We start from the raw sequence: 27,914 nt of genomic DNA, 5'->3' as shown, positions 1-27,914 counted from the left end.
ATTATATGTGTAGAGAAGTTCATTTTTACACACAATTAACATGAATTTGTTTTCTAACTAAGCATGCAACACACAAGGAATTGCAAAATAATTTATTTGTACAACTCTTAGATATCAAAAGACATAACCTTATATGATCGTGGAAGGGGTAAATATGGAAGAAAAAAGTGTGATTTAAAAATAAGCAGACCACAGGGAAAGGAATGTGTCGACCTAAATTGCCAGGCATTTGTTTATTTATTCATTTAGCAAGGTTTAGAGAGGGGGTTTAAAAAAAAGAACCACTTGTGTGTTGCAAGAGGTTTAGGGGAAGTGACTGCTGAAATCAGAGTATAAATGTTTTGCAAGGTCAGTCCATGGACCAGTTAAGTGAAAAAGCAGTGGAAATAACACAAAGCAATGAAAAAAAAGTAGGCTACAATACTGGATGTGTTTGCTGAATTTTTGAATATCTAGAATGTCGTTCCTGGGCTATGCAGCTCTGCTCTTGTGTTGGATGCATTGTGCTGCACAAAGAGGTAAGCTTTAACTCCTCTCTTAGAGTGTATGTGAAGATGGTAACTAAAGCAATGTGCAAAGGCTTTGTAGGTTTTTTTCATGAACTTCTGACAATAATTGACATTTCTTCTGGCAGCTTTTAGTACCTTTAGTATTTAGTGTCCTGTCATAGGATTATTTTCACCTATTTATTTTGCTGGTATTAATCGGTTGCCCAACTTTTCAAATGCTTTGTGTCACTATAAACTGGAGCCAGACAACTAATTTTCTCTTAATTGTGTTTGCTATTTATTCTAATATCTATAACCAGGAAGCAATTGGTAGATTAAAGTAGAAATGTAAATTTATGGAATATTTTTTTCTGTCTGGAATAACCTGTGAGGTGATCTGAGGAGGATGAATGATTACTACATCGACTAAAAAACTTCTGATATCTCTATTGTCTGATTGGTTTTAGTCTAGGAAAAGAGATAAATATACACAGGTATGCTTTTTTTCATGTTTAAAGAGGTAGCTAGTATTCTACATATCTTTTCAGAAACCTCTGATGTATTCTGTTTCTCTGTTCAATGTATTTTTCTTGGCTTGTGTTTATATTATTTAGTGTATCCTTAGTTATTTAATTTGTTTGCTTTATGTTTGAGTTTCTTGGCGTAGAGTGTTGTGCAGAGGGTGCTGTGTGGTCCTGAGCTGGTATGTCTTTGCTCGGTTCAGGTTGGTTTTCATTTCAGTTGAAAGTTATGAAGACCTTACTTAACAGAAAGATCCAATGGATTTTACTTTGAAAACCTGAAAAATCAGGAAATTAAAGGAATGTCCTATCTTAATTAAATATAAATAAATATTGCCTCAAAGCAACTAGTAGTCTAATTTGTTTGCAAGGAAATGCAGAAAACTCCTGGAATGTGAAACGAAAGTTTGCCTGAATTTGCACTGTGTTTTCACAATGCTTTCTTTAGGTCAGGGAGATTGGAAAGAAATGTGAATGCAGCAAAATTTGATTTATCCAGGACAACTATTACCATGGGTCATGCAGGATTCTTGTTTAAGCTTCATGCTGAAAGTCTGAAGTGAGAGTTGTGGAAAGTCTTCTGAGAGCTGGGTTTTGCACAAGGAGTGGAAGCCACTTCCACCTGGGTTTGTAATTGTGCTTGTACTTTGTAGAAGCTGCTACCAGCATATTGTTGGCAAAAAAGCAGCTTGAGCTATTTCTAACTGAGGTCAAGTCACAAGTAAATACTGAATGAGTAATTCCAGCTCTCCTGTCTGTCGCTTAGGAATTTGAAGGTATCCATTCTGTGCATGCTTTTTAATATAGAAATAAAACGCTCCAGTATTGGTGAGTGCATGATGGAATTAATAGTTTTGAAGTACAGCCTGCCAGCAGATTTCTTCACCACTAAGAAATTGCATACACACACACACATACATAAATACACATACTCTGACATTTCATGGTCACACATAGTTTAACATCAGGGCAGAAGTGGGAAAGAGTTGAGATAAAACCCAGTGAGACCCAGCAAATCTTAGTAATGGTGAAGAGACTAAGAAGATTATCTTTCATCTGGGGGCAGGGGGGGCGTTTTAATGTAAGCAAGGAAGAGTTAAGAGGCTGCATTCTGCACAGCAGACAATAAAAATATGATACAATTCTGAGAGAGAGAAGCTCTCACTGTACTCAATAACCTATTTTTTAAATTATAGATTTCAGTGTGCGCTCTCAGCTTGCAAACTGAAAGTGCTAATTCATACAAGGTATACTTAGAAATATGTGGAATTAGAAACATTCCTTTTCTTGCCATTGAAAATAACTTTTTGGGTAAACTAACAATTTTTAACACATTTAAAAAAGAACCAGCTAGAGGATTCCTGTTCATTTTGCTAATTCCTACATTTTGCAAAAAATGTTGTTTGAATTTGAATCTGTCTTTTCTTGCTACAAAAAAGCCTCTCCTACATTTTTTAGAGTAGCCTAGTACCCTCTAGTGCACAGTAACAATATTTTTTTATTCAGATGTAATCATTCATAGGAGGGAGAATATTTATCAAAGTAACTGGAAAAAATGGGTGTGAGCACACTCTTCCTTTAGCACATCAGCAGTATAGTCAAAGCTTGTCTAATTCTTCTGGCTACTTAAAACAGCCAAACTAAAATTATTAAAGCTCAAAATTACCATTATTTTCAAATTATGCACTTTCAAATTATATGCCTCTAATTTGGTCAGTGCTCCCCTTACTGAAATACAACAAATGAGTTCTCAAGGGTCTGTCTTCGTAAACTCAAGTAAAGCTCACTTTCCACACTTTGGGATTTCTAACACAAAGTGAGCAGATAAAAAACACCTTCTTCCACATCAGCTACTTAATGTGTGGTGTCATCTCTGCAGTGCAGTTTGGTGAGCTTTAATTCCACATCCCTCACATGAGGAAAGATCCCAAAGATTTTTCCCCCAGTCCTGTTTCCTAGCAGCACCTGGACAACCCACGGGAAGGTTTCAGTGAGAATATTGCTGCTTTCTCAAACCCCTGGCCTTACAGCTAAAATAGGGAGTGGATGCCTGTGCCAGGTCTCTGCTGAGTAATGCATCTACTCACCAAAGCATTTCCTTCCCTGGTGGACGTTTACTTTCTATACAGAGATTTCATTCCTTTTCCAAAGCTTTATTCCTCAGGGCTTGTTTTATTTATTCCTGATGAATGCTCACCTTTCACGTTCAGATGGAAAACAAAAGTTCATTGCATTTAATTAGCTAGGCTGTTCAGAGACTCTTACTCTGGGTGAAGCTTCAGCTTCCAAAATGTGTATATTTCAGTCACCCAAGCACTGAAAATTAGTCACTGGAAATAGGACATTTATTTCTTGACAAAATCATTTACTCTTTCATTAACAGTTCCCCAGCATTGGCTTCTTTCCTCTCTCGTCTCACTTTGCTCATACTCAAGCTGTTGAGGAACTTCTTAATAAAATAAATTCAGGTTCATTTGTAGTAGTTCATATGGACATGGCTGTACATTTCATGTGCACTGAAGGAGGCCCAGAAAGGAGCTTTTGGGCAAGGACTGTATAATTCTGAGCTAATAAGAAATACCAGACACCAGCATCCACTCCCCAAACTGGGTCCAAATGCTTGGAAGCTAAAGGTCAGAGTTAATTAATTAATTACTAAAGAATTAATTATATTGTGTAGCAAAGAACTTGTAAGTAAGGAACAATGGGAAATAAGTTTTGGAATATCAGGTTATCTGGGCCTGGAGAGAAAGTTTAGGCAATGTAAAAGTGAGAGAAGGTTTTGGTAGAACTTAATCAAATGACATGTGAAATAATGTCAGTAAAGGCGGTGGTGGGTGGAGAAGAAAATCATTTGAAAGGAAACTGCAGAGTGCCCAGAGTTGTTCTCTGTGGCAGTGGGAGGACAGGCCTGGAGCAGCTCCAGGTGGAAGGGCAGGAGGTGTCTGCAGTCAGAAGCAGGGCACTGCTCTCCTCTCAGGCTCTGTGAGTAAAACCTGTTTCATGAACCATTACTGTCCTAGGTGGTTCCCTGGCACCTGGCTATTCATGTGTCCTGCTAAATGTCTAGTCACATTCCTACAAAATGTGGATCTTTGTCACTTTCCTATTTTGTGCTGATTGAGTAGAAAACACTGATCACAAATGGCGCCAGGATTTCTCGCTACATTTCCTATTGCAAGATTGTTTTGGTGTTTGTAGCATGTACTTCAGTCGCCAGTGGTTTTATTTAAAACCTTTAGCTTGTACAGAACCTCCTCCTCGGAGGGTAAAAGAAGTGCCTACTAAAAGATGGGACAACCCTCCCTATCCCCATGGGACCCAAGCATCGTACAGTTGTCGGCCTGGGTATGTGAAACTCGGACGCGTTGCGTTTCAGTGCGTTGATGGCGAGTGGAAGCAGCTGCCCCCATTGACAGAATGCAGAAGTAAGTATTTGTGCAAAACATCTGCAGACATTTGATCTGGCAGACTGTATTCCTTGCCAGCGATGTTAATGTAAAATTGTACCTTTACTCATAAATTACCTGTGTCTGCGCTCTTTAAAATATCACCTTAAAGAGGATGTGTGCATAAGGGAACTTCTTTTAAGTTCCTTTTCTCCAGATCAAAGGATTTATTTTTTTCTTTACAGAAGATCTTATTCTAGACCAGCCTTATTAACCCAATTTACATTATTAAAATCAATTACTAAGTTCTTAGAAGCTTGCTTTCAAAAATTTTTGGTCTAAGCAGGATAAAGCAGAAACCTAACTTCTGAATGTTAGTCAAGAGACAGCTTATTCAACTATTTCTATGAAAGATATCATTTCTTGCAAGTGGGAAATTATTTTCCCTGCCTTTTCTTTTAAGCAGTAATTAACAATTAGGATGAGAGCTGCTATTTATTATCTCTAGCATACTGTGCTGAGAGTTTTCAAGTATCTCACACCCTCATACAGAATTCATTGCTGAAGAAATTGAATTTTGTTATCATTATTCAGTAGATACTTCTGTAATAAATGAGCTTTAAACACAAAGGAATTTTAGAAACAAGGGATTATGATTGTGTATCTAACATACAAAATTTTTACTAGTACAATATAAATCTTTGATTTGATAAAATAATTCTTTGGTGTTGTTCAAACAGAGATTAATACTCACTGTGAGTAAGAATTATTAAGTCTCTAATAGCTTTTTTTACATTTTTGAGCGAGTCTCTGTCTCAGTGTTCAGATTTCGTTGAGTAACTAGTGAGTGAACAGGAGCCTGTCCAGAATTTGGTTTGCAGCATGTTTTAGCAAATGCTGCCACCCAGTGCGCAGGGCTGCCACCGGCAAGGAGCGCGTGGGGAGACGGGAGGGGATGCTCTGCTCAGCCTGGGGGTCCCTCGGCAGGACAGAAGACAGAAACATTGATCAGGAGTTTCCATTTCCTCTGAATCCCACTGCAGCAGCTTTAGGGCCTGCTCAAGCACATCTTCTGTGGTAAAAACGGAGGATGTTGATAGGCCCCAAGAAGTAAATTGCCTTGCTTGACAAGAAGCAGGAAAGATTTCTGCTGAGGGGGGGTACTAGGTTTCAGCTATGCAGTTTATCTTGCAGTCCATGTTATGAGATTGGAAGAGGAGGAGTGAGAGTGTTCATCTTTGCCACTCTTTTGGGAATCCAAAGCAAAGAGCTAGAGCCGGGCCATAAGGAAGGTCCTGTGGGGAGCTTTGAGCAGCAGGCACTAAGGACCAAAATAAGATCACCCCACTTCACTCAGCACAGTCCCCAACAGATTCAGAAAATTTCATTTCTGATCGTGAATGGGTTCTCTACTGGAGGCTTTGGTGCAGATTATGTCACTAATAGTACGAAAATTGGCATAAATTTGTCATAAAACTGAATATGAGTTCAGCCTTTTTAAAGGAATAAAACATGCTAATTTGTGTTTTGGGATTTGTTGGAGGTAGGTTGCTTTTGTTTGTTGTTTTTGTTTTTTTTTTTTTAATAGGATACTCTAGTATGTTATCATTGAAAACTATGAAAATAGTGATAAAAAGGAGATGTTAATCAAACTTAGGCTGAACATTTGTGAAGTTTTGAAAGCCCTTAAAGACCCATACTCACTACTAATCACTGGAAAAATGCTGTCTTTCTCATTTTCACGTGTATGGTGTAAGTAAGACTTTTTCCCCTTTATTTTCAACCAGATAAGCCCTGTGGACATCCTGGAGACACTGATTTTGGTTTCTTTGAACTTACCAGTGGAAGTGAATTTGTTTTTGGTGCCAGAGTTGAGTACAGATGTAATGATGGGTAATCCTCATTTAATTCAATGCATGGGAATTAATATAAGATGTTAATTATACTGTCAGTTACACTTTTTTTTCTCTGTAATAAAATTTACTAATATTTAATGCTTGCTTATGTGTTGTAAAAAATGTTTGAAGGAAGACATTTCTGGCAGACTCATGTGTGTTCACTGAATACTTGAAAGAAATTCTCTATCCATCTTCTCCAGTGAAAACTGCAGCAAGTTAAATACATGGTATTGTGCCTGTGTCTGGATGTTTTCCTCCTGAAAAGCAAATCAGCTTTGGTACAGTGCTTTAGCCATGCTTTTGCAGTTATGTTACTGGCATCTAGCCTGAGTTCCACAAAGAGAGTTCCAAAAATCAATATTCTCCTTAATCCCTTCAGTTGCTCATTGTCTTTTCAGAGAAGCTGTCCTTCCTCTGCCTGCATTTGTTATGCAGCCAAAGCTTGCTGTCTCTGTAATGAAGAAGCCTTCTTCCTTATTCCTTCCTACTCTCTGATTTGATTTGATTTTTTTTTCCATATTCAATTAAAAGAAAGCAAATAGGGAAAATGCAGGTAAAAGACTACTCAGTGCTGTCACTTTTTGGTTATTCTATGCTGGAACACCTGGAGCCATCTTCCTCTGCTTCAAAAACAGCAGCACTGTTGTTTCTGTCACATAGAGAAACTGTATTTTAGCATTTTTTGCTTTTTATTTGGTAAGATACCAGATGCTCAGCCAAAGGAATTACCGTGAGTGTCAGGCAGATGGATGGAGCAATAACATCCCTCACTGTGAAGGTAAATGGAGTTTGACATTAAATTCTCTATTAAATTGTCTTTTTATCTGTCTGGTACTATCTAAAATAGTTTGTGATTGCTTTACTAGTATTAATTCACCTATGTTTAAAGTCAAGTTAGGCAGCAAAGAAGCTCTTACAGTGACTTCTGAGCTCTTTTAGTCCAATGAGCTTTTGTTAAAAACCCTTCCCAAAGTGGAGTCTTGTCACTTCCAGACTGCTTAAAGCTCTGCCTCACCCAAAAGCCCTGATAGAGAAGCTGCCTGCAAAACATGGTTGCAAATGGCATTTGGGATGATGAGTTTCAAACCAGTGTGAAGGCATGTGTATTTTTCGGCTTCTTTCCTCCTCCATCCTTGTGAACATCCTAAGCATTAAGATTTTGTTAAGGTCTCCCTATTAGCATACTAATGTGGAAGGCATTCAGTGAGCAAGACTGAGAGCAAGGGCGACACAGACATCAAGACTTAGTAGACTGGATGGCTCAGATTATTATTTTAGAAACCTTTTCACCAGTTTCAAGCCTGTATGATCATGAAAATAAGGTTCCTGCTCTTCACAGGGATCATTTTTAACTGCTTTATTTTAACGTATGTGGGCAGCAGTGACATTTTTGTTTGGGTTAAGCATCTGATGTCAGGAAAGGGTCTCTAAGAACAAATTAAAGTAGATATCTTGACTAGAGCTTGTTGTCTGTAGTTTGGTATTTCTGTGGATTTAGATGCTTTGAATTTAGTTTACTAAATTTTGAGGGCCCTCACACTTAGGTATTGAGTCTGCATTATATGGAGCAAGGGTTTCCAACTTTTTTGTCATGTCTCACCAAGATACTTCAGTTTCAAAGTCCTCCTAAGTTATTTCTGTCATGGTTGAGTTTTCCCTGAAATATGATTGCCTGTGAAAGAAAGAATTTGTAGGGTGCCCTAAATGTGAAGAACCCATGAGACAGAATATGAGCTCATGGAAAAGGCAGATGACTTTTAAGATGGCAAATGTCAGAGAGAAGTAGCTTTGGTAAAAAAAACAGAATCCGCTTTTGTACCTGCTCAGTGACATCCATGTAAGCATCTAAGAATGAGCTTTGATAGTCATTTCCCCCCTTAATAAGACATAGCTGATGACATAAGTTAATTCTTTTTTTTTCTGCAGGTTCATAATTGGGAGGTACGAGAGCTCTAATTAATATCTGCCCCTGTGTTTGTTTACTTTAGTAATATAATTGCTCTGATATCCTTAATGAGAATTTTTGTTAATAACTGAACTGAATTTTAGTTAATAACTACACACTGTTGTAGGCAGTGTGTAATGCACTGTTCCGGATAGCAAACTGTCCATAGCAAACTCAGTTTGCCACAACTTTAAACAAAGTCAACTGATTTTGGCAAATTTTAGTGGTGTCAGTCAAGGCTCAGCTAACCATCCTAGGATAATTTAGGTTGGGTGAGGTAATCTAATTCAGTGGATGCTCTGTCTTTAGCCTTCAAGGGTAGAGAAGAGGATGATGAGAGAGGATCTACAAGCTTCTTCCTATGTCACTCTGGTTTTTTGCTTAGGGCTTTATATTACACTTGCTGCAAATGGTATCTGAATGCATAGCTAGACTGTGTGTTTTTTTAATGTGTAAGGAAATTACAGTGATTTTTCTGTGTTTTAACTTTTTTATGTGTCAGGTTTTTATACAGACCTCAAATTTACTTTTTTCCTTTCCTTGTTTTGTTTTTCCAGTGATAAAGTGTTTACCTGTACAAGAACCTGAAAATGGAAGGATAATTATGACTGGTGCATTTGAGCTAGGCCAAGAATATTCCTTTGGCCAGGTTGTAAATTTTGAATGTAATGCAAAATACAAGCTTGTTGGAGCTAAAGAAATAGTTTGCTCTGATAATGGAGAATGGAGTAACAATGTGCCTCTGTGCAAAGGTAAAAAGGACACTATTTACTGTGTGTCATTAAGAAGCTTTGTTCTCACAGACTCCTAAATCATGGCTACCATATGAGAAGCCACAAAGTTTTCACTTTATCTCACAGCAATTAAGCTTGGTTTGTCTGTAAACAATTTCCAGTGCATATATGAAAAAACAGGATAAGGAAGAGAAATATAATAGTCTTGGATACTAATATAAGGATAATAGAGCATCTGCTTGTTCCATATTTTTCTTACAAGCTGTATATTTTGCCAGGCTGCAGTAAAATTCTTTGATATGTCTGCAGAAGAGTCAACCACTCCAGTGTTGATTTAACCAAAGTAATCAGAAACAACTTTGAATCTGTCTGAACCAAGTTTAGTCAACAAGTAGGATTTTAATTCTTAGGGTACATAAAACACAAAAAAAAGAAAAGTTAGATTTTTCTTTCCTCACGCTAATGTGTTTGGAAAAGTTGGAATGTTCGTGTTTAGTTTCTACAGAACCCCAGAGTCAGTGAGGTGGTGTGGGACTTCTGAAGGTCCCTCAAAGCAATTAGCTGGGGCAGGTTGCCCAAAAACCTGTTCAGTCAGCTTTTGATATCTCCAAGGATGGAGATGCACAGTTTCTCTGGGTAACCCACTGCAGTGGTTGAGCTCCCTTTGAAAAAAAACTTTGAAGTGGCAAGTGGAATTTCCTATATTCTGGTTGGTGCCCGTTGCTCCTCACTGTATGGCTGGTGGCCAGTGAGAAAGGTCCAGTTCCATTACCTTTGCTTCTGCCTGCCCCACTGGAGCCAGGAATTTACTCATGTAAAAAAGATTGTCCCTCCTCCCCCAAGCCTTCTTTACTTCAGACTCTCTTAAACCACTCTCTGTCAGTTTTTCAAATTCCTTAATTATCTTCCTGTCCCTCACTGCATCTGCTCCGGTGTGTTCCGATCTTCCCTCTGCTGGGAGTTCTGCCCTGGAGAGATGTAGAGGGGCAGCATCACCTCCTTTGGCCTGCTGACAGCCCTTTTCCCAGTGGGGCCAAGTGTGTTTTCTTTGCTGCAAAGGCCCATTGCTGGCCCCTGTCCATATTGTCCAGCAGTACCACCAACTATTTTTTTTCTGCAAAACTGCTTTTCAGCCAGCCAGTCCCACACTGCCCTGCCTGCAGCTGGCATTGGTGGATGGGATTATTCCTCCCAGTTTCTGAGCAAAGAATGGATGGGATTGGATTGCCAGGGTATGAGAATGAATCCCAGGAAGATTATGGCAACAAACACTTAAATATTCAGAACATCAGGTTTCTTAGATTATTTCTATGTTTTTTGATCCTGAAGTATATGTTTAGAAGAGCAGAACACACATGTCAGGATGGCAAATACATTTATGGTTTGTTCACAATTCAAGTACTGCTTTTTGCTGCTTTGAAACCCCCACTTACTATATTTTGTACAGCATGAAGTGCAATTAAACATTATGCTTGTAACATTTCCAGAATATAGTGAATTTCATTAAACAATGATAGTTCGCATGAGCTATATTTCATTTTAAACACAAAGTAAATTTAGTAAAAGAATCCAAGGGAACTCTTTGGTGTCCTGTTCTGTGACCTAGGAAACAAAGCATTGAATATCTTCTGGCTTTATGAATGCATTTTTGGGAAACTGCAAGATCTTGGTCGTTGTATTTGGTTTGGCAGGGAACTGAGAACATTGATGTTCTTCTATAGATATTAAGCATTCTAGTGTCAATTCTTCAGATACTTTAAACTCTTTTCTCCCTTTGATGTCGTGATTTAACTAATAACCTACTGGCTCTGAAAGCACATTAGGTTTGTTGGAAATTACAAAGAAGTTATCTGAAAAAATAGAAAATCCTAAATTTCAGCTAGCCTAGTATCTTATTTTGGAATGTCTTCTGCCTTATCTCTTGATTCTAAATCCATTAAAGTCCAAAGCAAAGCCCTGAAATCTGTCTCATGAACCAATTTGCAATTGAAGCTATGCTACACCACATTTTCCACCTGGAACCCAGAATCAAGTGAGTGCTCAAATAAGTTCCAAACAGCTTCCAAATGCAAAAGTGTTTGTGAATTCAAATTAACCCCCCCACTCACCCCCAAAAAACAAAACAAAAAAACCCCTAAATTCTACTGTAATAGAAATTTATTCTTAGCAAATAAAAATTAAAATATGTGAATTTTTGTCTGTTTCAATTTCAGAAATTGTCTGTGATGTGCCAGAAATCCCTAATGGATATGTCCGTTCTCCAAAGAAGTCTTACAAGGAAAATGAGCTAATGCAGTTTTTCTGTAAAGAAGGTTACAAATATGGGAACAGAGCAGATGCACTGTGCACTGAATCAGGATGGAATCCACTTCCCTATTGCACTGGTCAGTCTTGCCTAAAGTGGTTTTGCACTTTAGTTGGGTTTGGAAATAATTTTAGAGATTAATAAGTTTATTCAGGACAAAATAAATCCATCCACATCCAATATCCATGAAGACTGGAAGGATTAAGTGCTGAGGGGACCAAAGAACTGGATAAGAGTTTTCCATGAAGAGCTGTGGCAAAACCAGAATCTTGTTGTGAATCTCTACAAATTAACATATTTACAATGCTAAAGGTCTCTATTGTTTTTTAACTCTTAAATGCCTTCTGAGCAGTTCATGTGACAAATCCATAGTTCCTGAGGCTAGTCCTGTTTGACATCAGCCCTCTGGGTCATGGATTTTACTTCAGTTTCTTTCAATTACAGCACTTAAAGGCTGTATTTAAATCTCTGAATATGCATGTCATGTCCCAACTGAAACAGTTTGATGAAATTTTGGAGAATTTATCAGTGCCTTGAATTTTCTGCTAGAAATTGCCAAAATCTTGAAACTGGGAAAAAAATGTTGGCAACAGGGCAACATGATAGGATTTTTTTGCACTACCCACCTTCCTGGGACCTCTTCCAGAAAGACTCCTTTAGAAATAAAGACTTGTTGTCAGTCTTGGGGCCCACTCAGTTTTTGACCCTTCTGCTTCAAGGTTAGATGTTATTAATTAACATGCATTGCCTACAGTTTAACAACATACTGCTTCTGAGGAGTGCCAAACAAAACATTCTTCTAGACGCTCATATGCTGGGCTCTGGTACTTGGGCTGTACTCAGGTAGTGGTTCTGGATCCTACCGGGCTTATCTCTGGACCTAGAGGATTCAGCAGGGCGTGCATGAAAACTGATTCACCCACCCTCCCACCACAGCAGCACCAGCCTGCAGCTACCTTACAGTCATCCCCTCCCAGCCCTCAGGGTGCTGGGGATATTTTCTGAACTGGAAGAAGACACAAAATCCCCAAAAGACAGGCTCTGGTTTATAAATCTGTTAGCCTGACTTCTCTGGGCATGAAGGTATCTTGAGTTTTTTAAGAATAAGATTCTTGATAATTTTCAGTTGTTGAAATACTTCCAGTGTCAATGAAGGACACTAATCTTAATCACACAACCTTTGAATGATCAGTTCCTAGTCAAGTATAATTATTTCAGCATTTAGGACCTGCCAGTGAAACTGCCCTCCTTTGGGACAGTGTCCATAAACAAGCCCAGCAAAACCCAGCTGCAGATCTAAAGGAAAAAATTAGGTTTGGTTTGATGGCTTCCAGTTCTTTCTCTAACCTTTCTCTTTGCAATTAAGTTTTAATCTTCTAATTAACATGACATCAGTAACAGCTGTCACTCTTCTCTTACAGAACCATACATTTCTAAGAGTGAGGAAGAAATGTAACCTTTTCTTTGCTTAAAGAAACATCTTTTTAAACAATTCTATGCAGTTTTGGCCAATATACTATGAAAACAAGAACTTATGCAATAAATGTAAACATATTCTTTTTTTTTCCCTGTTTTTATTTAGAAATTGTATGCTCTCCTCCAGTAATTTCCTCTGGGAACTTTAGACCTCAAAAAGACAAGTACACAGTGGGTAACACAATCACAGTGGAGTGTGATGATGGGTATCATTTTAAAACTGTAACTGGCAGAACCACAGCTGAATGCACCAAGAATGGCTGGGTGCCTGAACCAGCTTGTGTCCGTGAGTAGCTCTCATGAATAAAGGTACAACGTGGAATTGTTGGAAGTATCTCAGAGAAAATAAGTTACAAGCAAAACATGAGGAGCATTAGATATGACAGTTGCTTCTTTTTTTCTTTGTACTGCAAAGCTTAATTTGATGGTTTAGAAAAATCACCTACAAAAACAATGGGGTAATCCAGATTTACATTGTGTTTATTAACACATCTTACCTCTTACTTACATATTTGCAAATCTGTTAAAATGGGCTATAGTCAGCTCACTGTCGGGAAGGTTTGTGCTCCCCCTGAGGAATAGCATCCCAGTCAGGATTAGAGGACCTGGGGAGTTTAAAGTAGCCAAACCACAGGTAATGATTGGAAGATACCTTTCCTTGTAGTATCACAGCACTAGATTTTTATTTGTAATTTGATGTTATGGACAGTCAGAGGATTTTTTCTATTTTATAGCCTGTCACATAACAAAGCAAGGTATTCTTGATGGTTAATGAGTTCTTTCTTGGGTGAAACTTCCCATAACTGCAATGATAGTTTTGCCCAGTAGGCACAGTATAAAAAAATAAATATATAAATTTAGCAGGTAGTTTCAAAATTTAACACTCTTTCTTCTTGGGCACTGAAAATAAAACTTTGAATGTGAGAGAAACCCTGATGAAATCAGTCTTGTAAAGGAACCTTTGGATAAGATGATTAGAGCTAATTCTAAAACATGCTGTTTTAGTATCCGAGTTAATGTTTTCTCTTATGAGTTGGGTTGTAAAATTCAGGTGTCATCCTGAGCCCACTTCACTCAATATTGAATGGTCTGCTCTGCCCTGGCATGAAGGCTCTGGGTCAGAACATTTTGGGAGGTGACTAGGTAAACTTGAATGGAAGTTTCTGAGAATCTCCTCCTTCTATCCTGGACTTTTCCCTGGAAAGGGTCAGTTCTTTTGTGAAACCAAGAGAAGAAAATTAAAATGCTGTAGCTTTAAAATAAAAAATTAAAATAGTCAGGAAGAACTTTTGGTGCAGGAGCCCATAAGTTGTAAATGGAGGTGGCAGGAGTCATCTCAATTTTAAGAGTTCGCAGTTCAGTTTCTATATCTGAGCCAGATGACTGGGTTCCCTTTGTGGTCAGAATAGTAAATTAAATCAAGACCTTCTGCAGTGTCATCTCACTGTACAATGAATACTAACCTTTGGTCTCACAATCACCCTCGGGAGTCTGCAGAGAGTACTGGCTGGATTTCTGTTGGTTGCAGCGGAGCAGAGGGAAGTAACACAGCTTCAGACTGTGTTTCTGGCAAAGACCCCAGGAGCAGAGTGTGGTTGTTCCTGCATTCCTTACCATCTTCCAGGGTGTGCAGTTGTGGTTCCCTCTATTTCTGAAAGTACTCAAATGAGGAAGCTGAATCTGAATTTTGCCCTGAGCTTTTTATCGTGTATGTGTTGATATTGTTGCTGTTCCATTCTGTTTCAAGGGAAACCGTGTGACTACCCACCTATAGAAAATGGCGGATTAAGTTATACATATGAGTACTATAGAAACTACTACTTTCCAAGAAGATTTGGACAGACTATAGATTACTACTGCCTTGATGACTATTCGACCCCCACTGGAGAATACTGGGTTCGAGTTACCTGTACTGAAAGGGGCTGGTTTCCAGAACCAAAATGTCTGAGTAAGTACATTTCCACTATATACTCAATTCTGGTTTAATGATCAAAGATCTGTGCAGCAGAACTTGTTCACACTTTTGCAATAAGCTGAAATGGATCATGGTAACAGCAAGAGAACCAGATACACTGACTCAGATTTGAAATTGATTTGACTTAAAATTAATATAAGCAGAGAGATGAGGCCTCCTCTCACACATCAGTCACAGCAAAGTACCTACCTACCGGCAGGGCACAAAAGTGGATTACAAAAGGTTGCTCTTTCCTCATTGCCCTCAGTGGAGTGGTGCTCAGTGCAGGAGATGAGTGGAGCCCTGCCTGGAGGAAAGGAGCAGGCACTCAGATATCACAGGACAACATTTCTTCAGCCATCTGCCTTACTGGGCTCTTGGGGACAGGAGGCCTTAGAGCCAGCGTGCTGAGCTGTTGCTAAAATCTCTAGAGTTGGTTTGAGAGGCTGCTGCACTTCCACAGAGGTGATAAAATCTCCTGGAGGCAAATGCTGGAATTCACTCTGGGCATACACCAACATTTTAGAGACGTACCAGACCAAACTGATACTGATGTGAGAAGCACTGAAGTGAGCCAACCTTGCCTGTGAACAATGGGTAAGAGATTTTTGGTTAAGGCCACCTCATATTACTTTATGTAGTGACTTCCACTTCTGATCTTGTGGTCCATTAACCATAAAGCACTGAAATGAAACACGCTTTCATTCATATTTGGACACGAGTGTCTTTTTGTGACACAAGGCTACAGAAAGGTGCTTGGAGGCCTGTTTGTTAGTAACACTTCTTAAGGATTCATTTTCCTCAGTTCTTGCTGTAGGAATTTCTGCGGTTAAATATACTTTCCTTCCTTCTTTAGGAAAATGTTTCATCAAAGAGCTGGTAAATGGTAATTTCCTATACCGTGGCTGGAAAGATTTTTTCAAGGAAGGTGAAAGAGCCAGATATACCTGCCACTACGACTTCCAGGCTCAGCACAACGAGGTCACGTGCACAAGGAGTGGCTGGGCACCTCCTCCGAGATGTACCCGTAAAAGTGAGTGTGCTTGTATTTTGGTGAGGTTTCTAGGTAAAACTATTTGCTGTAGCAGTAATTTCTGAAAATGAAGCCTCTCCTTGACAGAATGATTTAACATACTACAAAAGCTTTCTCTCAGAATGTAGGACTGAAACATCCAACCATCCATTCATTTAAATAACATATTAAGCATTGTGTATTAACAATGTATGGAATTAAAAATGTATTCAGTTGATCGTGTATTAAACGATTTTCTGAATCCTACTGCTGATTCTGTTCTGATTTTTATGCATCTAGCTTAGCAGTGCTTTACTTGGAAGAAATCTTGTCTCTCTCTTTCAGAAAAGTGCCAGAATATCATTTTTGAGAATGGCTTTTTGAACTCTGATAGGAGAATATTCAATTCAAAAGAGACGATCCTGTATAAATGTCACGTTGGGTTTGTGACTCCAGAAGGACAAGAATCAGGATACACACAGTGTAAAGAGAGTGGCTGGACTCCACCTCCAAAATGCATCAGTGAGTAGCTAAAGGTTTCAGAGCTCTCCTGTCATTGTCACCAGCGTGTCCTGTGGACATGGTGTTCTGTGATGTTCTCTGGCCTCAGAGATTTGTCACCTTGATTTGCAGAGGTTTCTTAATGGGCAGAGGGACACTCGGATAGAGGAATGATCCTGCAGAGATTTACCTCTCTCAGGCTCCAGAAATAGAGAGAAAATGTAAAGGATCTTTTTGGATCTCTTTAGCACTGAGTTAATGGTTATCACTGACCTCTTCACTGGTTCTTCCCTGATACAAGGTACATTTGCCCAAATTTACTCCCAATTTATGAATCAACATCCATGAACCAAGGCATTCCACCAAGAACTTTACTTAAATGTGCCAAAACTAGAGGCAAATAGGATTCATTATTTCAAAGTTCCTTCCTCTCCTGAACAGAGGTGTAGTACAGTAAGAGACTTAATCTTGTATTGTTAAATGTTGGTCATAATATTGACCAATTTAGCTGCTATTTTATCTTGTCCTTTTATTTCAGACTGCCTTCACTTAGGATTTTTTGGCTTTTTTCTGACTCACAACTGACCATGGGAACAGCAGTACAAACTATTTGCTGTGACAGCTAAATTAATAATAATGATAATACAGATAATGATAATAATATGTAGCTAAAGGAAATAATTGAATCTAAGGAAGAAATGTTTACCCTAAACATTACTTCTAGACAAATTTTGGAAGATTAATGCAATAGATAAATGTGAATATGTTGCATATTCTACAATAATATTGAGACAATGCAAAATAATTGGTGTTTCAAATATACCTACAGGGATGATGCTTCTAAAGGGCAGCGTTTCTGGATAACTAAATACACTAACTTTGTTTTATTCTACAGAATCATGTAAAGCACCTGGGGACATTTTGATTCACCACACAAACAAAACTGTGTTCATGCCTGGAGATGCAATTGAGTATTCATGTTTGGAGGGATATAAGACTACAAATTACATGCCAACTGATACCACAATATGTGGCAAAAATGGAGAATGGAGTCCAGAACCCCAGTGTCGTGGTGAATATTTTTGTGTTTGCTAATCAGTGTCACTCTGTATACACTCTGGGAACCTTTTTTCTTTAAGCCTTCCTTTGGTTTTGTTCTAGCCAGTTGCATTTCATGTACTTTCTGTAGGTTGTCCACTATGTGTTAAAATATTTTTTCTCCATAGAAATCGAATGTGTGCTGCTGCCATTGAGCGATGGAAATTTCTCTCCCAAAGAGGGTAAATACCGCAGTGGAGCTGTTGTGAAATTTACCTGTGCAAAAAACTACATAAGGGTGGGACCTGCCTCTAGTCAGTGCTACGACTTTGGATGGTTTCCATCGCCACCAGTGTGTAAAGGTAATTCTGCAATACTGAAACTGAGCTGGTAAATGGCTTGCACAAAACATTAATCAGGTTATTGACTTTAATGTTTGAAAAATTGTTCACAACTTCATAAAGAATGTGCAGTATGGCAATGATTAATTTGAGTAGTGTCCTCTCTTACTGTATTCCAAAGGTCCTAGTTTTGCCATTGCCTAACATTGATACCTATGAATAACACATCCTGTGCTCTTTTTTTTCTGATCACGTGAAATTGAAGGAAAAAATGGTTTGGGAGGGACAAAGAGCTGGGCCCAAAAAAAAAAGAAACCCAGTGAAGGATTTTCCTGTGAAATTCTTCATTTCATATAGTAGGATGAGTACGTTCATACAGAAGGAAAAATATGTATCCCTGTACTGAGTGTTCTTAACTGAGTACACGACTTCCTGGCATCTGAGACGAGCTTCTTGTGCTGATGCTGAGCCCTCTCATGAGGTGCATTGGCTTTCACAAAGCTTGAGAGAAAAAAGGGACCTCCCTTTCTTCCCACTCAATCACTTTTTTGGTGACTTTTACTCTGTCATCCTTCTTTTTGCTCACACTCTTTTGCATTTAAAAGTAAGTCTTTCATATATTTGGCTCTTTAGCTCAGGAACATTTTAAGCTCCCTTAATGGGAGTTCCACTCACTGCATCAAAAATGAATTCCTTTAATATACAGTGGGGGGATGGGGGGAATGCTTTGGGTTTTTTAGGATGGTTTTTTGTTTGTTTTTGGGGTTTTTTTGCTGGGTGATATTTAGGACATAGGTTATTCCTTGCAGAATTGGTAATTTTCTTTTTTTCTTTTAAGAATATTGAAGTTACTATTCTTGTAACACTTTTTTTACTTTTCCCTTAAAATTGTGTTGGTTTTATCAAGCATTTTTATCAGAGCAGACATTGACAGTGCGTGGAAGTGAGAGACAAGAGTGAGCCTGGTCGCATGTATCTGTTTGTGATCTCCAGCCCAGCACGAATCCAGATATTCAAAGGCATAAATCAATGACCTGCTTAACCTGTTCCACTGATTTTCCCTTGCTTTAATTGATACATTCAATTTGGTTTATGTTGTACTTAACATATAACTGTGGTGAAAGTACTGAGTTCAGAGCATAGACTTGATCTCTTGATTTCAGTGAATGTCAAAGGCTGTGGACCTCCCCCTGAAATTCCCAGTGGAAGTATTGTTGATGGCTCTGTGAACCAGTACCAGCATGGGGACAGAAAGCAATATGAATGTAACGGCGAATTTAAGTTGGTTGGATCAAAGGAAATAGAATGTATTGATGGGCAGTGGTCATCTCCTCCCTCCTGCATTGGTAATCTACACAGCTCTTACTTCTGAGAAGTCTGGAATTCTCTGCAGGCTATTACCTCATAGATATTTTCACTTTTCAATTAAAATATTTTCAATTAAAAATACGTATTTGCAGATGTAATGGTCTGTTCAAAGTAATAAAATAATAAGATAAAATTGCACAACCTCGGGCTGTCACTACTGCTGCAACAAAGCTGCAGTTCTCATAGAGAGGTGACAGCTCTGCAGTGCTTTAAGAGACCTTACAATGGCTTTCAGTTCTTGTAATAATTCTAACTGAAAGGGCACATTATGAATGTGCAGGTGTATGATCAATTATCATTTTGACTGATCAGAATCAGTGATTCAGGGGACATGAATTAATTGAAGTTTTCCTTACTCTTTATGGTTTATGTACCAACAGTTTGGGAAAGTACTGTCAACTGAAACTACCTGTGGATCATGCCAGTGTTGGAAAAAAAAGGGAAAAGGCAGGAAAGCAATTTAGCAAAGTGGCTAAAAGACATATGTACCCCAGCTGTGTTGAAATTTAGTTGCTACAATTAGTGGGTGTAGGTTTGGTTCACCAAATGCAAGTATAGTTATTTTAAGTTTTTTTCAGCTATTGATATGTGATTCCTGTATTATTGTGGAACACTTCTGCTCTTTTCAACAGATGACAAAATGCCCTGTGATTCACCGTCCTCTATCCCGAATGTTGTTCTGCATCAGGCAGACCAGGCCCAGTATTCACATGGGGATGAAGTAACCTGTGGATGTAAACCAGGCTCTGGCAATACTGAGAAAATAAAAATAAAATGTCTTCATGGAGAATGGAAGCCTTTACCTGTTTGTGCTGGTAATCTGTTTCCATAATATTTCAGATGTGAGTGTAATATAGTTGTATACAAAATTTTACTACAAAATGGACTTCAGCCATCAGTATGTAGCCAGACATGCTATAGTTTAATGTATCAAAACTGAGTAGTTTTAATTTACTCCTTTTAAATGGAAGCAAGTCCTTCATCCTGGGAAGACTCTGCACCTACAGCTTTGTAAAGGGAACAAAATAGACATTTGCCCAGTGGTTAAAGTCAATTATTAAAAGGAATTAAAAGTAATGTTAATAGCCACAACGTGTTAAGCTTGTCCCACCCTAACCACTTTTATGTGGATTAGTCCTTCTCACAGAGTCACAGAATGAGTAAGGTTGGAAGGGCCCACAGTGGGTCATCTGGTCCATCCTCCCTGCTCAAGCACCCACCCAGTGAAGTTCTTCCTCAAATTCACATGAAACTTCGGTACAACTGATGACATCTTCATCAGTATATATCGTCAGATCTAAATCTATTTTTAAGCTCTTTTTATTTTTTTTTTCAGATGCATCCCCTCAATGTGTAATTCCAGAGGATGTTGTGCTGATGCACTCTGGCCAGTATCTCATGTCAAGAAGGAAGACTGGGCTCCAAAAAGTTATACATTATAAATGTACATTAAATGATGAAAATGTTAAACAGGCAACTTGTGTGTCTGGGAGATGGACACCAGAGATTCCATGTACAGGTGTGTTCTTACGTTTGCACCATTTCTTTTGATGCAGGCATGATAAATGTTCATTATTAAGGATTCTTAGCATTGCTGTATCAATGTTTATTGATACAAATAATACAAATGTTTACTTGATCATATGCTGAAGGGTAGTTGTGGCCATCCTTGGAGCAGTTAATTAGGTTTAGAGATGCACCACTTTAGTAAGGCAGACTTAATGCTCTCTACGCTGACAACTGGAATGGTTGTTGCTGGCACTTCTGATGTGAGAAAAGGTGCAATGATAGATTTAAGCTCAGTTCCTCAAAAGGGCTTTACCCCAATGCAAAACAGAGAGCACATAGCTCAAGCTCCAGTCAAAGTTCTTTATTTCCTCTAAACCTTCAAAGCTTTTCTAGTTTATTTTTTCCCTCCATTTTTCCAATTGCTTCCTAGTGAAACTATGAGAAAAAAGCTGAGTTGGCAGCGAAAAAGCACAGACTCAGAGGAGGCTGCCCATATATAACACACACCAGAGGGCAATGCCTTCAGGGCTGCCTTTATGCATGGCAGAACAGGATATTGTCTGTAGAAAGCGTGATTGTAAAACAACCATTGCCTCATTCCTCACTTTGGTTATATCAGATTTATGGGAAATGATGCCTGAAAGTGGGAAATGTATGGCAATCACTGTCCCTACCTCAGTTTTCTGGAACCACTAGAAGTAAGAAACTAAGCTCTGGAAGACTCCTCAGACCTCTGTCCTAGGTCTACTTCATTCTCTCCCTTTTTCTTTCCTTTGGCACAAAGAGTCCTTCATCCTTGAAGTGGAAAAAATTAGCCTATTTTTTTCTTTTCTTTTAGCTTTCTCATCTATCAGCTTTGCTTGAAGAAAAAACAAAACTCCAGATGTTAGTTCTTTTTTCCTAAAGTAGTTCATTATAGAGAGAGGAACAGGAGAAGCACACAAGAGTGTGCTGCTGTGTGAGAAAGAAAGGAGGGACTACAGGAAACTCCATCTTAGCTTGGTGTAAACAGCTGTGACTGTCTTTTCTATGACTCTGAAAGCAGATGAGCAGCTGAAGGCAGCTCTGCTGTTTCTGAAGCAGAGCAAAATGATCATAGTATTAATTAAAGCTTGAGATAGCTATTGGAGTTATCTAGCACCAGTGTTGTCTTAGTTGTTTGTGTTGTAATCTCTGCTGAACTGCTGCACTTTCTCTTTGTTCTATTGTAACATGAATACGTGTCCTTAGCTGAGGAGAGTGTCTGCCCACCTCCACCTGAGGTGCCTGGTACTCAGGTGACAACAGCAGGAAGAAACTTCAGGAATGGGAGTCAAGCATTTTTTTCATGTCCCGATGGCTTCCAGCTCGTTGGTAAAAAGGACATAACCTGTATAGAAGGGCGATGGCAATCACCACCTCACTGTGTGGGTCAGTACTGGCATATTTCTTTTCCATGATTTTGTTATGAATATCTGTGTTACCCATTTGCAGTCATCCTGAGCAGGAGGCTGCTGTTACTTACCTAAGATTACCGTGGACAGGGAACTGCAGGAAAGAAGTACAACATAAGTTGCTAAAAAGGGTGCAAACAGCTGCAGTCGTTTCATTTACACTGACTTATCTGAGATGGTGTATGCCATTTTCAGGTAGTCCCTCAAGAGCTGTGTGCTTATTTTTTTGTTTAGTATATTGCATAATAGAGTCTCAGTTTTGACTGGGGGCCTTAAATAATGTCCTGGATTCTGTAAATTATTTATTACTTAGTTACAGTTGCAATATTGATTGTCTTGCATTATTGTTTATCTGTGTTGTCTGCATTTTTTTAGAAACACCGTGTTTGCCACCAGATTCTGTAGAATGTGCTGATGCTCCCAGGCTTGAAAATCCAAGCTTAAGAATTGAAAGAGAAGGGAAAACATTTTATCTGGCTGGTGCTAGATTTACTTATGTTCCTCATTCTGGACACATGTTAAATGGACCAACAGAGAGAAACTGCTCTATGGGAAAATGGACTGCAGCTCCTTTATGTTTGGGTAATATCAAAAATTACTTTTTTTGAAGTGCATTTAGCAATTCAATGGAAAGAATTTTAAACTGGAGGTTAATCAGTAAAAGTGTATTTTTCTACTCCATATTTTGCTGTGGAATCTTATCTTCCATCATTGATGTCTTCAGAACAATCCTGATTGGATTCAAAACTGACTTTCTTAATGCACCTTAGTTTTTAAATATTCCTTCATATTCTTGTAGTCTTTGTTCAGTTCATCTCTCTGCCAGATGAGTCCTAGACATATCCTCCTGATCCAAAGATTTCTTCTCTGCAGAGTCTACTGGTGACTAAAAGTTGCTGTGGTGCCTCAGGGATGGACATCACATCAGGGTAGCAAGGGACAAAAGCCTCCAGTAAAAGTTTCTGGCATGTTTAGAAACAGAATTGTGTCTCAGTGGCTGAAATCTGTATATCTGGGGGAATGACTTATTTAATCTTCTGTATGCTACCTTTTATACGAATATTAGCTAACTATAATTATATAATTGTATAATCCACTGTTAGCAGATGACTATTTCTGATGTTAGAAATAGCTCTCTAAAGCACCTGTTTGATGGAATAAGTACACTTCTTCAATGAGTATAACAATAGCACAAGCATCAGATTTCTGTTATCTTTTCAGATATGCCGTGTGAAAGTGTTCCAAAAGTTGCCAATGCTCAATTTGAAGGCAGAAAGAAGGAATCTTATGAGCCTGGTGAAACAGTTAGCTACCAGTGTGATCCAGGGTTCTTGATTGTTGGTTCCCCTGAAATTTACTGCAGGAAGGGAAATTGGACATCGCTACCCTTCTGTCAAGGTATAGGTTCTACTTCTAAGTAATTCATCATCTTTCTTAGCATGTCATGTTGTGAATTAAGATAAATTTTACTTGGGCATGCAGGTGAGTCAGGCCAATAGAGCCAACAGGTGACTTGCTTTGAATGGGCTGCTACCACACCTATTTTTCTGGCTTCTGGAAAACAACAAGCAGGGTAGATCAGCAAAGCAATCATCTCCCTGTGGGCTGGAGCTGGTAGCTGAATCCTGGCTCTCTTGAAATCAAGCAGGCAGACATTATGGAGGAATCTTGCAGCATCCTTGCTGGAAAGGAGCAGATAACTCTAGGGCAATGGATCTTATTTTCGCATCACTAGCATGTCAGTTACTGACAGGCACCTTCAAATAGTAAATAAATTGTGTCACTCTCTAAACTGGTGGCACACGATGCTGTGCAGCTCAGCTGGCTGATCTCTGTGACCTCTCCTTGTACTTTCTTTAGGCAAACAATACTGGGTGCTGAAGCATTGCAGAACAAACCATACAATATATCAGAATAAACCTTCTTTTTCTACCAGTAGAAAAAGGTGAGCATTTGCTCACCAGGAGCTCTGGAATGCCGTGCTGTGTGAGTTTTCTGTCGCTCACTCCACACTCCTCTCTTTGCAGATGCCAGCTGTGGAGCTGCGCCCGAGATCCCCAACGCGCGCATGGCGAGCGCTCCTCAGGAGAGGTACCTGCCCGGTGCCATGGTGCACTATCAGTGTGAAAGCAATTTTCAGATGACGGGTGAAAATTACATCTTTTGTTCAAAAGGTCAATGGTCACGATTACCAGTTTGCAGAGGTAGGAATCTGTGCTTTCACCTTGCCTGTTAGCATAGAGACAACCAGTTCTGAAGAACCGGTTGCCTTTTTTACTTGAAGACTTTGCCTTTTTTACTTGTTTTCTTTGGCTACCCCAACTTTGAACTTGCTATTGCTTCCTTGCACAGAAATTTGATTAAACTTGATGCTTCTAGAGATACTGGGAATATTTTCATCAATAGCAAAAATGTTCCTGAAGCAGCAGGGCCTAAAATGTGCTGCTCTTTCATTCTCCTGTATGCTGTTGGTATTTCCCCAGTGCCCACCACTTCAATGACTTTCAGTGGACAGACACGGAAGGGCTTCTCTCTTGTGTTCAAAGCTGAATGGAAGCAGCAGTAGGACAGAGAAACAGCTCTTCTTCTGCAGTGCTCCACTCTGACCAATGCAGACCCTGGCAGAGCCCCAGATCTAAACCATGCTAGGGCCGTGGAAGTGGAAAGATCCTTCCTGTGACAAGGAACATTCAGGAATGCTCCAGAGTCCCCCATCCTAATCTGTGGCTGCAGGGTGAGCACAGCTCCGTGGAGCTGGCTGTGCTTACCCAGCCCTGAGCAGCACAGGCTGATAAGCTCCTCCAGCACAGCCAGCCCTCCAGAGCTCTGCACTTCAGCAGGGAATCAGTTTGGCTGCTACCCCTATGGTTTCCAGGAAGGCCAGGGCTCCCCAGGGAAAGACAAGGCTGGCGTGGTTCTTGTGCATAAGTACAGAAACACTGGCTTTCTCTAGAAACTCCTACTGACCCTGCCATCTCCTGAGAGTCCCAAACAGTGTTCTGCTGCCACTGCCACACCTCATTGCTTTCCCCATGGTGAGCCCCTCTGACCCACCTGAAGCAGAAAATCTGTACAGAAATTGTGACAAGGCTAATTCCTTTCACTTCTGGTTGTATAGATGAACACAGTAACAACTGCAAAGGTGACTGCAGCCGTGTCTCTTTTCAGATGTGAGATGTGATCCTCCTCCAGAAATTGCTGGTGGTAGCATTGATGGTATTAGAAAGTCCAAGTACATGCCTGGAGAGAGTGCAGAGTATCAATGCTGGAAAAATTTCAAGATGACTGGGCCTTCTACTGTAGTGTGCAAAAACGGGACCTGGACAGAGCTGCCAACATGCAAAGGTAACTTCTCTCTGTCTCTCTCCATCCAGCCCCCTGTCAGTGATAGCATCATAAAGCTGCCTCGTTGCCATTTAGCACCTCATGGTGCCCTCATGGTGCCCTCAGGTGCACAGCTGCCATGGCCCTGGCACACTCAGGACAAGCAGGCCATTTCCCAGGTCTCTGTTCAGATGGGGGATGTATTTACCAAGCTGAGGGACCCAGGTGGCTTCATTCAAGAGGGCCAAGTGCCACACCTTATGCAGGACAAGATGAAATCCTGCAGACAGTTGCGAGCACTTAAGCTGTGCTCAGAGTGGGTGAGCTGGTAATTGTGAGCATAAACTTTGGAAAAATGAGAAACTCTTGCTCGTGCCAGCTGTTCAGTTTTCTCTCTGCTTTACTCCACTTCTCTGAGGAGTGCCAGCATAGTGTGGGTGGTATTTCTGACCAGACCTTCTCTGCAGTTGAACTTCCTCTCTGACTGGGAAATTTGTTTCAGGACGAGCTGGGAGATGTGGCACACCTCCATCTATTCAAAGTGGAGAGCTTCTTGTCTTCCCCTTGCAAGAATATCAACAAGGTGATACTGTGGAATACAAATGCCCGGATTTCTATATCCTGGAAGGATCTCCGACAATCACCTGTCTCAATGGGCAATGGTCAAACCCCCCAGTTTGCCTGGGTAGGTTGAAGCATGTGCTGGGTGGCCAAAGGCTGTGTGAGTGCTCCTCTTTTCTTCTGAGACCCTGAGGGCAGCGCTGCTGCTGGGGCCAAAATACTGGCAGGGTAGAATGGCAGTGAGTCTTCCTTTTGTCTCAAAGGAGTTTCTGCTTAAATTCAACTTGTGTAGTTCCCTCTGCTGCCAACAGGTCCACGAGGAGGGGAGTTGGCTGAATCCTCACTGTGAGGGCACCTCCATCACTTGTGCAGAGCTCCTGAGTGCTCTAGGGCTGGGGCCACGGCTCCACACAGCAGGCTGTGAGCCAGGAGGATGGGTCTGAATGAGTAGCAGTGCGGGGGAAAGCCAAGGGTGCCTCTGTGATGAGAAAACAAATTTAGAGAAGTACGGAGCAGAAGGGAAGGAGGGATGTCTCAAAAATATATATGGGGAAGTTCATTGGTGTTTGGTGTCTTCCCCACCTGTGCTTCATTCTTGCCCTGTGTGACTGACAGTGTGACAAGGCTTCTCCCAGGGCTTTTTTTTTTCCCTTTAGCTTGGATGTGAATGTCTTTTCTGTTGCAAGTAACAGAGGGTCAGAGCACACTTGGAAGCATTTTTTGATGGGAAGGAGTTCTGTAGGCTCTAGGGGCAAAACATGGTGTGTCTGTATGAAGTACTGACACTCCTCTCTTGACTATTTCAAGTGGCCTGTACGGCATCAGAAGAAGATATGGACAGAAACAATATTGAGCTGAAATGGGTTGAACAAAACAAGCTGTACTCCACGTCGGGTGACTTTATTGAGTTCCGCTGTAAACCGGGATATTTGGAAGATCCAAGTACTCCCAACTTCAGGGTCCAGTGTGTGGAGGGCACATTGGAATACCCACGGTGCACACTGGGAAGTAAGTCATCCCCTCTTTGGCTTTGCTGCTGTGCTGTTGCATGTTTAGTGCTGAAGGGAAGCAGAAAGCCCTTGGCTTTCCTGGCTGTGAGCCAGGGTGTGGGAGCCTCCTGGAAGCTGCAGGAATAAAGGGGCAGTGCCCCCAGGAAGTCATTGCCCAGCACACCTGAGCTGGGGAAAGGGCACTTGGGGCACCCACAGGGGCTGCCAGCAGCGCATCAGTTGTCCAGTGTGGGAGTGTGAGATCTACAGGCAAATAACAGAATTAATCTTTTGCAGGGAACTGTCATCTGGATAGGATCACTATGGAAAGGAACAATATTCAATTGCAGTCATCCAGCCAGCCAAGGCCTCTCTATGGCTCAGGGGACCTTGTTCTGTTTGAGTGCAAGCGCTGGTACCGACCGGTTTCCCAGAGGGAGAAATTCAGAGCACAGTGCCTGGATGGAGTGATCCCATATCCTGTGTGCAAGTGTAAGTGCTTGCTGCCAAAGACATGGGGCAGGGGTTGCAGGAGGCAGTTCTGCTGACTGCTCTGAGGAGCCCCTGGGATCCGTCAGGATTGGTATTGATGCCTTTTCCCCATTTTTTCTCTTTACACAGAATTGTCATTTGGGTAAAAGGAAATGACATGAGAGAGCCCAGCTGGGGCAATGACGGAGCCCTCAACCAACCCCACTGACTTGAGCTCAACTTTTCCTGGTGTTGCCCATTTTGCTGTGCTTTGTTTGCAGCTTAGCCAATGTTCTGTCTTGGAATTTGTTCTTGTTTTTATTACTGGATGGTTGTCTTTGCATATTATTCACATTAGATCTAGTTTTGTAAATGTACTTACATTTTATGCAAACAAAGGGTTGTGCTTACATTTTATCCATTCTATCCTGATCTCACTGTTATTTTATTAACAATTGTGGCCTGAAAACAGGCTGGCTTTGGTGGCATACTGAGACAAGAATTAAAGCTGACAGTTAATTTGATTATCAGCACAAAAAGCATGTTTGGCCTTATCTATTCCTATCTTCTTCCCCAGGCACTTGCTTGGAAATGAGGCTGGAGTGACTGTCCTGAGTGCCTGAGCAGAAAGAGCAGGTAGTGGAGTCTCCTTTGACC

General features: G+C 40.3%; 1 protein-coding gene across 1 annotated transcript; it reads left to right on the top strand.

The window, feature by feature from the left end:
- Positions 1-298: 298 nt before the first annotated feature.
- On the top strand, positions 299-27,790 carry CFH (complement factor H). Its single transcript, XM_038144365.1, has 24 exons — positions 299-518; positions 4,252-4,437; positions 6,186-6,291; positions 6,998-7,074; positions 8,799-8,993; positions 11,189-11,359; positions 12,863-13,042; positions 14,504-14,704; positions 15,567-15,743; positions 16,068-16,244; positions 17,119-17,295; positions 17,450-17,623; positions 18,766-18,948; positions 19,603-19,785; positions 20,307-20,489; positions 21,710-21,889; positions 22,288-22,494; positions 23,134-23,310; positions 23,940-24,116; positions 25,081-25,257; positions 25,739-25,921; positions 26,605-26,805; positions 27,084-27,278; positions 27,408-27,790. Coding segments are annotated over exons 1-24 (3,930 nt in total). The 5' UTR covers positions 299-457; the 3' UTR covers positions 27,410-27,790.
- Positions 27,791-27,914: the final 124 nt, after the last annotated feature.

Source organism: Motacilla alba, chromosome 8 (genome assembly GCF_015832195.1).
Source record: "Motacilla alba alba isolate MOTALB_02 chromosome 8, Motacilla_alba_V1.0_pri, whole genome shotgun sequence".
NCBI classification, from domain to species: Eukaryota; Metazoa; Chordata; class Aves; order Passeriformes; family Motacillidae; genus Motacilla; species Motacilla alba.
This window is presented reverse-complemented; position numbering and strand designations above follow the sequence as displayed.